General features: G+C 64.4%; 1 protein-coding gene across 1 annotated transcript; it reads right to left on the bottom strand.

The window, feature by feature from the left end:
• Positions 1-84: 84 nt before the first annotated feature.
• Positions 85-11,610, bottom strand: SCNN1D (sodium channel epithelial 1 subunit delta). The gene is made up of 15 exons (XM_042994295.1): positions 10,758-11,610; positions 10,293-10,427; positions 6,478-6,543; positions 4,268-4,644; positions 3,544-3,751; positions 3,244-3,434; positions 2,983-3,071; positions 2,744-2,907; positions 2,544-2,642; positions 2,150-2,267; positions 1,675-1,753; positions 1,532-1,589; positions 1,292-1,368; positions 1,100-1,175; positions 85-981 (listed from the first exon to the last, which is right to left on the bottom strand). Exons 2-15 carry the CDS (start codon positions 10,425-10,427, stop codon positions 682-684), a joined length of 2,037 nt encoding a protein of 678 aa, XP_042850229.1. The 5' UTR covers positions 10,758-11,610; the 3' UTR covers positions 85-681.
• Between the last annotated feature and the right edge of the window lie 162 nt (positions 11,611-11,772).

Genomic DNA, 11,772 nt, shown 5'->3' with positions numbered 1-11,772 from the left:
TCTGAGGGGTGTGGTGGTGCAGCCTGGGGTTTCCAGCTTACTCAGGAAGGGTGACTGGGGAGGTGCACACACTCGGCCACCAGGTGAGATCACAAGTTTTATTATAAAGCAGCCCAAGGTCACCAAGGTTACCTTGGCCTGGCCCTACCCTTCCTTCCACCTGTCCTGAGTTAAGGAAGGCTCTGCCTGATGCCCGCACACACCTACACATAGGTGTAGACAGATATGTTGGCACACTCAGAAGCACACGTTACGTTTTTACGTGACAGTGACACCAAACACAGGCACGCTCCCATGTGGAGGTACCCCCCCACCCCCTTGCATGCACACACTCACGGGTATGTACAGACTAGACGCAGGAATCCAGAGTGGTGGGGACACTCCCCTCCCCCCTGCCCTGGGCCTCCTTGAGTGAGGCCACCCCTGGGCCACCACTGGGCTGATGCGAGGGCCCAATGGGCTGGGCACCCTGGTGCCTGCCTGCCTGCCTGCCTGCGGGCTCCGTGCTGCTGCTTCCTGGGCCCCGGGCTTGGCTTGGCTGCCTGGTGGTGGCTCTGTGGGGCTGGTCTGGTCCACTCTGGGCAGCCAGGAGAGCCCAACGCTCCCATACTCCTCAGGGTCAGAACAAGCTCAGGCTGGTTCAGGTGTCAGGAGGCTGGGGCTCTCACTTGGCCTAACTCTTCAGCAAAGATTCCTGCCACAGCTCCCAGAAGCGGCATGGGAGAAGAGGCCAGCAGGGCCCCCCAGATGATTAACGTCGTTCCTGCAGTCAGTGGGCAACGGGCTGGCCTCCGGCTTGGCGTGGGACGCCACTGTGGCTGCCCCGTCTGGGACCCGAGTTCTGCGGAGCCGGCGGCAGCCCAGTAGCAGTGTGAGGGCTACGGCATCGAGCAGCAGCTCCAACAGCTCCAGGACAGAGAGAACAGAGGAGCCGAACCACAGGCTCCAGAGGCTGCCCATGGCTGAGAGCAGCTCGGGCACCTGCAGGCATCAGTGGGCGGTGAGCAGGTGCACAGGGCTGCGCCATGGCCGGGCCCCGGGGGGTCTGACCAGGGCTGGTCCTGCCCCCACCACAGCTCTTGGTTCCCGGCTGGCTCACCGAGTAAACGGGTGTCTCCTCCACTGTTCGGTAGTTGAGCTCCTGGTAGAAGATGTTCACCTTGGCCATGTTGCTCCTGGGGCAAGGCAGAGGTGTGAGGGGCAGGGCTCCTCCTTGGGGCCCAGAAGGGCAAGGCTGTCAGGGGGAGGGGCCCGGACGAGACCTCTGGAGGAGGAGGAGGAGTGCACCCACCTGAGGCTTGGGCTTGGGCTCTTGCTCTGGCTTGAGCTCCTGCGGCCTGGCTTGCCCAGCACAGCCAGGATCCAGTCCTGCACACAGAAGCCTCGTTGTGGCCACTGCTCCTCCCAGCCCTCAGGGTGCTGTGGGGCAGGGGTAAGAGCAGGGGTACAGCCTGGTCCAGGGTGGGCTCTTTGGGACCTGTGAGGCCCACCAGCTTGTCAGCCCCTCACCCCACCCCTTCAGCGGACTCACAGCTGACTTGGAGGAAGGCCACCTCGAGGTCCCGGCAGAGAGCTTGTAGGAAGACTCCCTAGGAGAGGCAGATCCCCATAACACTCCTGCTGTCGTGCTATGGCAGTGACTCCTGACCCTGAACCCCAACACTTGCCACTCACCTGCAGGACCTGGGGCAGCGGGAGGCACAAGGAAGTCGGTGTGTCCCCAGGTCCCTGTAGAGGCGGTAGAAGCAGTGGCCTGCAGAGGTGGGGGGGGGGGGTCACAGATGAACCCATCACCCCGACCCAGGGTGGCATGGAGGAGAGCTTTCTAGGTTGACCAGGCCTGACCTCCTTCCACCCCCAGGGGAGGGCGTGGCGGAGGGGGGCGGGGCGGAGCGGGCGGAACGGGGCGGGGTGGAGCGGGCTGGGCGGGGCAGGGCGGAGTAGGGCGGGGAGGAGCGGGCAGGGCGGAACGGGGCGGGGCGGACGCGAGCGGGCGGGGCGGGGCGGAACGGGGCGGGGCGGAACGGGCGGGGGCTGGGGGAGGAGCGGGCAGGGCGGGACGGAGGGGGCGAGGCGGAACGGAGCGGAACGGGGCGGGGCGGGGCGGACGCGAGCGGGGCGGGGCGGAACGGGGCGGGGCGGGTCTCACCCCAGGCTGGGTGCCGGGAGTAGCTGCAGTACTGGGCTCCTGCCGGCAGAGGGTAGAAGTAGTAGCCGCAGGAGCAGGTCTCCACCATGAGCTGCTGGAAACAGGATACCAGGCAGGCCTGGGGGGACAGCAGGGAACACGGGCTGAAGGTTCCAGAGGCAGCCATTCCTCCGCCAGAGCGTGCAGGAGGTCCTGTCTCACCTCCTTCTCAGCAGCGCACCTGCCTTCCCTGGGCCCTCCTCCATCACCCCCTCCCTCCTTCCCCCAGCCCTCCCCGCCTCTCCCCACTTCGTCCCTCCCCCCCAACTTCCTCTCCTGACCATCCTCTCCCTCGGCCTCCCCTGGGTCCTCCCTGAGACGCTCCCTTCCTCCCACCCCATGGCCCCAGACTCACCTGCAGGGTATAGGAGGCATTGTACAGCAGCTGCCCACCCACATCCTCCACACCGTCGGTGCAGTGACTATAGGGGCTCCCCAGCCGGCGCACCTCGTCCTGGGGGGAGGGAGAACGCTACAGTCCCACTCTTGTCCCGGCCCTTGAGGCCCCAGGGTGAGGCAGGCAAGTGGGGAGCGGGGGGGACGGGGCGCACCCACCTCTCGGATGCCGATGGTGGTCTCGGTCCCTGGCCGGATGCTGAAACCCTGGTGCTCCAGGAAAGGTGTGTGGTCACGTTCATGAATCATGACTTTGATGCCGGCTTCCGTGGACAGCAGCGGGAGGTGGTCCTGCTGCTCAGTCCTGAGGACCAGGCTGATTCCTGGGGGAAGAAGCGGGGTGAGGCCAGGCTGGCCAGGAAGCCTTCTCCCCCACTCCGCCTGCGGCTGGCACTCACCATGGGTGATGCCCGGGCGCTGCGCAGCCCAGACACCATTGAAGGTATAGCAGCTGCCATAGGTGGGGTGGTGGAACGTCTGGAAGTGCCTGGAGCCGGGAGCCACACTCAGACCAGCACCCTCCTTTGACCCATGACCCCACTGCATGTGGCCTGAGGGACTATGACCTGCGTCATCTCTGGAGGAAACTCAGCGGTGGCACCCATATCTGCAGGGTGGAGCGAGGGGAGCAGCCACCCGCCCGCCCCACCCCTACTCACCGGGCCTGGCAGTCCCGGCCGTCGAATTGGCAAGAGAAGACAAAGTGGCCACCGTGGCTCTGGTGGCTGTCCTCGTGGGCAGCGGGCAGCAGGGCCAAGATGCTCACATAGTGGAAGCGGTACCATTCTCGGGCGGCTGTCACACCTGACGAGAAGGCCCGGTAGAAGCAGTCTCCGCCTGTGCTGTTACACTGAGGGGCATGGGGTCAGCACAGCACAGCCTCCCTGCCTGCCCACGCCCAACGCAGAGCCCTGCAGAATGACGGCTCGCCAGGACCTTTCAGGCCTAGGGACACTCACCAGTCTGAAACCCACTCTGCTCTGGCCACCTGGGTGGCTCAGCCTCTGCAGACGGACGCTGCGGTCCAGGTAGAAGGCAGGCTGTGGGCCCTGGTCGTCGGCAAAGGGGACATCCCCGTCCTCGCTGAAGTTGAATTGGTAGAGAGAGCGGATGTTCTCCCGGGCGAACCGATCGAGTGCCTGCAGATGGTGGCGGACTGAGCTCGGCCTGGCGGGTGGAGTGGTCAGGGCGAGGGAGAGGGGTGAGCTGAGCCAGGGCCACCCCCTAAAGTCCCCCGCATCAGTCACGGGATACCGCTGGGGACAGCGGCCTCGCCCCATCCTCGGGAAGCCTGAGCTTCAAACTGGGCTGCAGAGTGAGGCCAGCCCCCCCCCTCCCCCCCGCCCCCAGCCTGGCCTGGAGCCCGTGTGCACTCCACCAACCTTCCGGCACAGCCGCTGCTCCCCCCATCTTTGCCCCCTCTGCCTCCCCGCCTGGAATGTTATCCTGCTCTCTTCTCCGGTACCCCCCAACCCGAACCCTTGCTCCAGGCGGCCCAGCACCTGGGTGTCTGGGTGACACTGACCACCGCAAGCTCCAACTGGCTCTTCCTTGTCTGGTACCCGTCCCACCCCCCACTCCCCAACCAGAGTCTCAGGGTTCCTGAGCCAGTGGAGCTTCCACTGTGACCACACCTGGGGAGACACCCGCAGGCTGCAGAGGTGAGGAGTCAGGAACCCTCACCTGTGCGGGTTCATGTCACACAGAGTGACCGACGGGAAGAGCTTTCGCTCCGAGTGCACGGACACGGTCATGATGACCGGGTAGCTCCAGTACTGCTCAAAGAGGAGCCCAAACTGCCAGTAGAGTGCGCCCAGGGCACCCAGGAACAGCAGCCCCCAGGATGCCGTCTTGAGGCGGTTCTGGCTGGAGCAGACGAGGCGGATGGCACCATGGACGGTGGCGTTGGTGCAGAAGAAGGTGAACAGCTCCCGGAAGGAGGCATGCAGCTCCACGAGCCTCTCCCCTTGGCCCTCCTCGTCCTCGGGCTGAGGTGGCGGTGGCAGCTGGGCATCGTGGGACTCTGGGGAGCCACCGGATGCCTGGGCCATAGCTCCTGCCTGCGCCCAAGAAGCAAGCTTTAGTGTGGCCCCTGCCTGGTGCCTGGCCTGACTCCCACTCAGGCCTCCTCACCCCAGGCTGGTAGGACTTCGTTCTCTGTCCCTGGGAACTCTAGGGACAGTTGTGGGCCTCGGCCGCCTATGGCACAGCCCAGCCTGCTGATGCTTGAAAGAGGCCCTATCAGAGGCTCGGGACCAGTCCTGCAGCCAACCCCCCCCCCCCCCCAACCCCTGGCCGGGCACCAGGCGGCCTCCTCAGGCATGCCTCATCGCAGCCAGAGCTGGGTCTGGCTGGTGGGGATGGGGACAGTGGAGGGTATGGTGTCTAAGCCCTGCCTGAAACTGTTTGCAGGCTGGCTTGAGGCTGGGTGGGTCTCTGCTACTGTCCCCTAAGTGGGACAAGGGCCTCTGGGGGAGGGGCAGGCCAGGTGGCCTGCTTGTCTGGGTTGTGTCCTTGGCCCAGAGCCAATGTGGAAAGTCTGGGGCCCTGGAAAGACCAAACTCTGGGCCCCAACGGCCTCTACCAACCCTCAGTGGCCAGTACGGCCACACTTGATTGGGACAGAAGCAGGCTGCTCGGCCACGTCTGGGCCAAGGGTCAGGCCTGAGTGTCGCTCGGTGCCGTGGGCCCACAGTGAGGCGTCACCTACCAAGTCGTGTCCCCAGCGAAGCCCTGTTTGTGGACCTTGGGCTTCAGGAAAAGCAGGCAGGGGTCAGTGGGCCAGCCAGTGGTGGGGACCTGAGGGCCCCAGAGAAGTAGAGCCACAGACCAGGGCCCCCAGACCCCCAGTTCCTCCAGCACACAGGGACATGGGACCCTGACTAGGCCAGGCCTGTGAGCCCTGAACATGTGCTGAGTCACCGCATGGGCTTCCGGTGGACTTTCCACATTGTCCGCATCTTGATCTGAATCACTAAGCCTTCTTGCACCCAGGGTATGGCCTCCTGAGCTCTGGCCCCCTCCTGAGGCGCCTGGGGAGGGGGCTGAGCCAGGGGCAGCGGATAAGCATCTGCCAGCACATGCCCGGCCCGGTACACCCAAACAAGCTGCTCCCGTGAGCTCCGGGAACCTGCATGTTGGAGCAGGCTGTAGGTATGGCTTCGCAGGGCCATAGGCACAGGTGCGGGTAGGTTGGCCTCCCTTCCCAGCTTCAGGTTTGCGGGCCTCCCTCGTGCCTGGCCAGGAGCAGGTACCAGCACAGGGTGCTAATGGTGGGTCTCACGTGCACAGAGCTCCGCTCACATGCGTGTCCCCCATGATCAGAGCGGGCCTTCGCGGGTGAGGTAGGATCCTCAGCTGTGTGTTATAGGTTAGGCAAGAGGAGCTCCAGAAGGTTCTTTCTGAATCCAGGAACCGTGTTTACCCTGCCCCAGACATGTAGCCCAAACCAGCCCCCTTCTGCCCCAGCTGGGGCTATCAGGGCAGGAAAAGGGGAGGCCCTGAAGGTGGGGATCTGGAGGACCAGGGAGAGCCCCCAGGGCTTCCTGAGATAGGGGCAGGGTCCAGACACCTGGGAAGAGGGCCCCGGATGCACTGGGGTGAATGTGGGCACTCGGGATCCGAGCAGCCTCAAGCCAGACACAGCAGGAGCAGGGGCGGCGGCCCCTTCGGACACACTCGCACACACACGTGCGTGTGCAAATACATGTTCTCCTGTCACACGCACCCAGCCCCCGGTGGGGACTACGCGACCCTCATCTCTCGCCCCTTGTACGTGCTGGTGCTCCAGGTGACACGTGGGACACGGCGCCCTCCACCTCAGGCTAGAGAGACCCCCAGAGAAGACCTTCCCTCCCTGCCCCGGCATGGGCACGTCAGGTGTCCCTGGGTACCTTGAAGCTGGAGCCTTCCTGTGCAGGTGCCTCCATTCTCCCGTGGTGGGTGGCCTGATGATGACGCTGTAGTGGGTAACAAGGCAAAGCGGGATGTGGCCCGACACTGGCCAGGCAGCCTCCTATTTATAACAGGCTGGCTGGGTGTGGGGTGAGGCGGGGAGGGGCCTGGCTGGCGGGGGCAGGCACACCCACTCTGGACCTGGAAGGGGAAGCCATGAGGGCAGGGATGGGGGTCCTCCCCCTGGGTGAGCCTTTCTTGCCCAGAGCCTTGGGCGCCAGGCCTAGGGGTAAAGGGCTCTTGGGGGGAGAAGAGACCCCCCTGGATGGCTGCCCTGCCTCTCTCTGAGCGGACCTTCCCCTCCCCCAGCTCCTGACGCTCAGAGCTCTCTTGGGTCAGACACCCGACTCCCAGCAGACCCTGCAGTGCCCTGGCCCCTCGCCTGTCTCCCTGCTTGCCTCCTGCCGGGCCCGGGAGGGATGCCTGCTCCCCACCGCCTGCCTGGCTCACACTGCGAGCACCGACTACAGGTATTTGTGGCCAAGGGGCACTGGGCAGGGGCCTCCGCTCCCAGAACTCAGGTGTCTAGGGCCAGCCGCCCAGCTGCTGGGACAGGCTCTAATTGTGGGAACAACCCAGGGCCTGGGTGTGGAGATAGCACCTGGTGGCCTGTGGCACACAGTTCATCCTTCCTACCATATAATATGGCCACCGCTGACCACACCACACGCTAAGACAACACGCCTCCCACGAAGATGAGACACCACGTGTCTTGGCCACATATGCGCTGAGACCACATGCTGACAACACACACCACACTCGAGGCCAAATCACACGGTCTGGGGGGGTTGAAGTCCTTGGCCTCATTGTCGTTGTGTGAGGCCGGACGGTGCACCAGAGGCAGGACAACCCAGGACACCCCACCCCTCTGGCCCAGTTGGGGGGGGGGTGCCGTCTAGCATGTCCCCAGGATGACCCACAGGCCTCACCATCCCAAGCGACCAGATCCTCAGCCTGATCCCAGGTTTGAGGGCGTAGCTCAGGCCCCACTGCCCCCTCCCCAGGGCAGGCTCTACACCCTGCCCCCAATGGGTGCTGAGGGAGGGAGCCCCACTTCCAATAGGCCCTGCTGGGACGCCTGGGCTCTGAGGAGGGGTGGGGTCATCAGCCCTGTGGCTTTGGAAGGAGGCAGATGGCCACTGGTGATGCCTAGAGAGGGAAGTCATGCCTTCACGCCTGGGGAGAGCAGGCCTTGGACTCACACGGGCGTGGGTACAAATCACATCTCTGTCACTTACTGTGGGACTTTGCCCAAATTACTCAACCTCTCTGAGCCCATTTCCTTAAGTGCAGAATGGGCCTTTGTTTCCTCTTCCTGCACAAGGCTCAGAGGTGGGACCAGTTGATATCACTGGTCCCTCCCCAAGCATCATAGCCCCTAACCTCAGTACGGGCCTGGGGTGTCTCAGGCCTCTGCCACCACGCAAGCAATTTCCCTTTGTGGGGTAGGCGATGTTACCAAGGAGGTGGGGCACACACTGTCCTGTGGGAGGCCTCCTAGCAGCACGGGAAGGTCCCAGGTGCTCTGGAATGAGAACAGGGGTAACCTGTGGCTCAGGAGGCTGAAGAAACGAGCCTTCAGGAAGGACGGCCCTGGAGGCCCCGGCTCAGGTCTGGTCAGAGTCCCTGCCAGCCAAGGGCAGCGTGGAGGGAGCTTGGAGGGAGCCCCTGCGTTCCTGTGGGAGAAAGAGCCCTGGCCAGGGACAGAGGCACGCCTGTGCCAATCGATGCCCAGTGCCCTGAAGGACTCGAGTCGAGTGCCCTGAGGAAGCTCAGTGCCCTGAGCTCATCCAGGCAGAAGGCACAAACCTTCCTTCCCTCCTCCTGGGGAAACACCTTGAGAACTGCCAAGGGGCCAACAGAAGGTGCCAGGGCCAAGGGTCAGCAACCAGTGGGGAGGGGAGGAGGCCACCCCAGAGCCCACCTCTGAGAGGGCAGAGAGGACACAGAGACTGCATCTAGTGGCAGTGAGGCCAGCAGCCCCGCCTCTCTTCCGGGCACATCCCTTCTCCTGCCTCCCCAGCCTCACTGGCCCCCAGAGGAGCAGGATTGAGGGCTGGGGCCAGGCAGGGCATCCCCAGCCCCTGGCACAGTGTGGGCCATGCGGTCACTCCTCTATAGCTGTGTGTTGAAGGGATGTGTGGACGCCTCAGAGGCCCCACGCCCTCCACCCTCTCCGCAGGACAGTAGGATGCTGGCCCCACCTGGAGTACACCCCCATCGGGACTTTGAGGGCCAGCCTCCACTGAGGCTGGGTCTAGGGGTGCCAAGGTGTCCCCGTCCGGGCTGGGGCTCTCCTGGACACTGTCGGTGCTGGTGTTGCATGGGGCCCCCAGGCTCAGCTCATTCCTCTGAGGGTGGCCCTACCCTCGGGCAGCTCAGAGTCGGTCCTAGGAGATTCTGGTGTGACAGAAGTGAAGTCGAGCCCGCCCCCGGCCCCTGCACGTGTGCTGGGTTCCCGGTGGGCATGGGCGGGTGGGGGTCATCCTCCCTGGGCCTGGGGGCTGGCCCACCTGCTTCCAGGACGGTGAGGGGCCTTCCTGGTGCAAATGCAGAGTCCCCTCACTCCCCGAAGCACTGACCACAGTGTTAAGCAGAGGCTCTGGCCAGCACAGAGGTGGCTCCCTGAGGTGCCTCCGGGCAGTCGGGGGTGGGTGGAGCTCAGGGCCTGCCCAGTGTCCCCACTGGAAGGGGTGGGGTGTGTGCACACTTCCTGCCTGGTCACCTCCAGGCTGGCTCTTTGGTACCCTCTCTTGAGCCCTGGTCCCATGGTCCCTACTGGTCACATGCAACTGAGACCCTCAGATCCTGCCCTGGGGCGGGGGTGGCAACCGGTGGTGGTGGTGGTGGTGGTGGTGGTGGTGGTGGTGGTGGTGGTGGTGGGGGTTGTTTTCTCGGCTCTAGCCCTCTTGGCTTCCTGGCAGCTCTTCCGACACGGACCATGGATCCTGGACCCAAGATGCTCAGGAGTGAGCATGGCCATCTTCTCCCCACAGCCTGGCCGTTGGCGGAAGTGGCAGTGGTTGGAAGGAAGTCTGGCAGGAAGGTTAGCTCCAGCTTCTTCTCCAGAAGGGTGGCTTTGGGATTTGAGAAGGTCTCGGTTGTCGTTAACTGCCAGCCTAGCTGCCCACTCCTGCCTGACTGCTGAGGCCACCAGCTCTACGGCCAGAGGCCTGGGCAGCGTGGGCCTCGTTGGCCCCGAGGGCAGCATAGGTGGGGCCGGTGGGCGAGGGTCTTGGCAGGACCTGGTGGCCACGTCTGTCTCGGGAACCTTCTTCCTCAGGTGTGACTCAAGGGTGCTTGGTGATCAGGAGGTTGGGACTGATGCCGGGGGATTCTGAGCTGAGCTTTTCCATCAAGATGCAACCCCACTGGCTCCCCCACTTTACACAGACACCAACTGAGGCAGGAGAGTGCCTCTACCTGCCCGAGGACCCAGGCCCGTACCGCCACTGCCTATGCTCTGCAGGTGTGCGTGGGTGCGTGCCAGACACACCTGTGCTTGAACCCCAGGTGCCCTGGGGTAGCCTCCCTTACATAACTTTCCGTGTGCTAAAAAGAGCTGGGCCCGCCCTGCATGGGGACGGCAGAGCTCTCGGAGGAGGCAGAGGAGTGAAGGCACAGGCACGATGCTCAGTGTAGCAGCAGGAGGCCAAGCTCCAGAAACTGCCAGCCTCCCCACCAGGCAGGCAGGCCAGGACTGGGTGACGTGGTAGAAAGAGGAAGCAGGCTGGATTCCCACGGGTCGACTCACCTGGCAGCAGACTGGGGGACGATGGGCACTCCTTCTGGGTTCTGCCCAGGGCCTGGGGCCAGATCCTGCCTGAGATGCCCCGGGTGGGCCAGGGTCAAGGGTAAGCATGGCTGGCTGCCTGCCCTCTGCTGGCATCTGTTAACGGTTGTGTGATCAGTCACCTCGCTGACTTGTGGCCTATACCGAGAGGCACTCAGGGGCTTGGTGAAGGGTCTGGAACCCCAGCGTTGTCCCACAGAGCCGTGCAGTCCGGCACGTGGTCTCTCCAGACCTGTCCAGGCTGATGATTAGCACCTGCCTCATAGTCGATATGCAGCACTAGCCCTGAAACAACCTATGAGTGGATACCCCAGCCCGCACTGGGCCCTGTCCCGGGTTTTCTCTCCAGGGAGGGCAGTAGGCAATAAGTATGCTGGCTTACTCAGCTGCCCAGCCCACCCCGCGTTCAGACACCAACTCTCCTACCTCCTGTGTGCCATCCTCACGTCCCTCCAGGCCCTCCCCCACGGCACTCTTGGGGAGCAGAGAGGGCCAGCCCCAGGCCTCTGCAATCAGGACCCTTTTGATGCTGGCCCTGGGAGCAGCAGCTGCACCTAACTGCTTCAGGCATACTCACAGTGGCCAGGCTCCGCCTCCCCCTCCCCCAGGGCCAGGGAGGGGACTGTGGGAGCAGAAAGCAAGCCTCAGTGCAGTGTCCACTGTTGCATAATGACCCCATTCATGGGCTGGGTGGAAAATTCAGTTGGGGAAACAGTGAAACTATTTTTATGAGGCCAGCTCTCCCCATAGGCAGGGGCTGGACAGGCTTGCCCATGGCAGACCCCACCTGGCCCAGGTTCTGGCAGTGCTCCCCATCCCCATGCCTCACTGGTGGCCAGACGAGGAGATTCAGGACGTGACTCTCAGGGGCCCTGGGCAGGTTCAGTTACTGACGGGGCCGGAGGATTCTAGCGCCTCCAGCTCTCTCCTGTTAAGTGGGCACAAGGACTGCGCTCCCCAGGCCGGATTGCTCCCGTCCCGTGGAGGGTAGCATGGTGGGAGGGTCGGGGTCCCAGTGAACTCAAGGAGGAGTTCACGCCGGCACCTCCGGAGACACCCTTTGACGGAGCTTGTCTGTCTTCCTGGGATTGGCGCGCCCCGCTCTCGGCCAGGGTTCATGGGGAGGTAGTGTGCAGAGTGAGGGGATCCGGGACCCCTGCGGCCGCTGACAACCCCTGGGGCCGCCCGCCGACAACGCTGTAGCGGAAAGATGCCCAGGAGGGCCTTGGCGGCCTGACCAGATCAGCGGAGACACCGGAGGTCCGACCGCCCGGAGCTGCCCGCCGACGCGCATGCGCCCACCGTCCCGCGGCCCCCGCCCCAAGGAGCTGCCCGCTAGTGCGCACGCGCCGACGCTCTCTCTGTTGCGGGGCGCGAGGCGGCAGCGAGACGCAGGCGACGTCCGCCCGGCCGGCTAGAGCGGCCACCCCGGGGCCCGGCG

This window comes from Panthera tigris, chromosome C1 (assembly GCF_018350195.1).
Source record: "Panthera tigris isolate Pti1 chromosome C1, P.tigris_Pti1_mat1.1, whole genome shotgun sequence".
Taxonomy (NCBI): domain Eukaryota; kingdom Metazoa; phylum Chordata; class Mammalia; order Carnivora; family Felidae; genus Panthera; species Panthera tigris.
The sequence above is the reverse complement of the archived record's forward strand: the minus strand, read 5'-3'. Positions and strand labels throughout refer to the sequence as shown.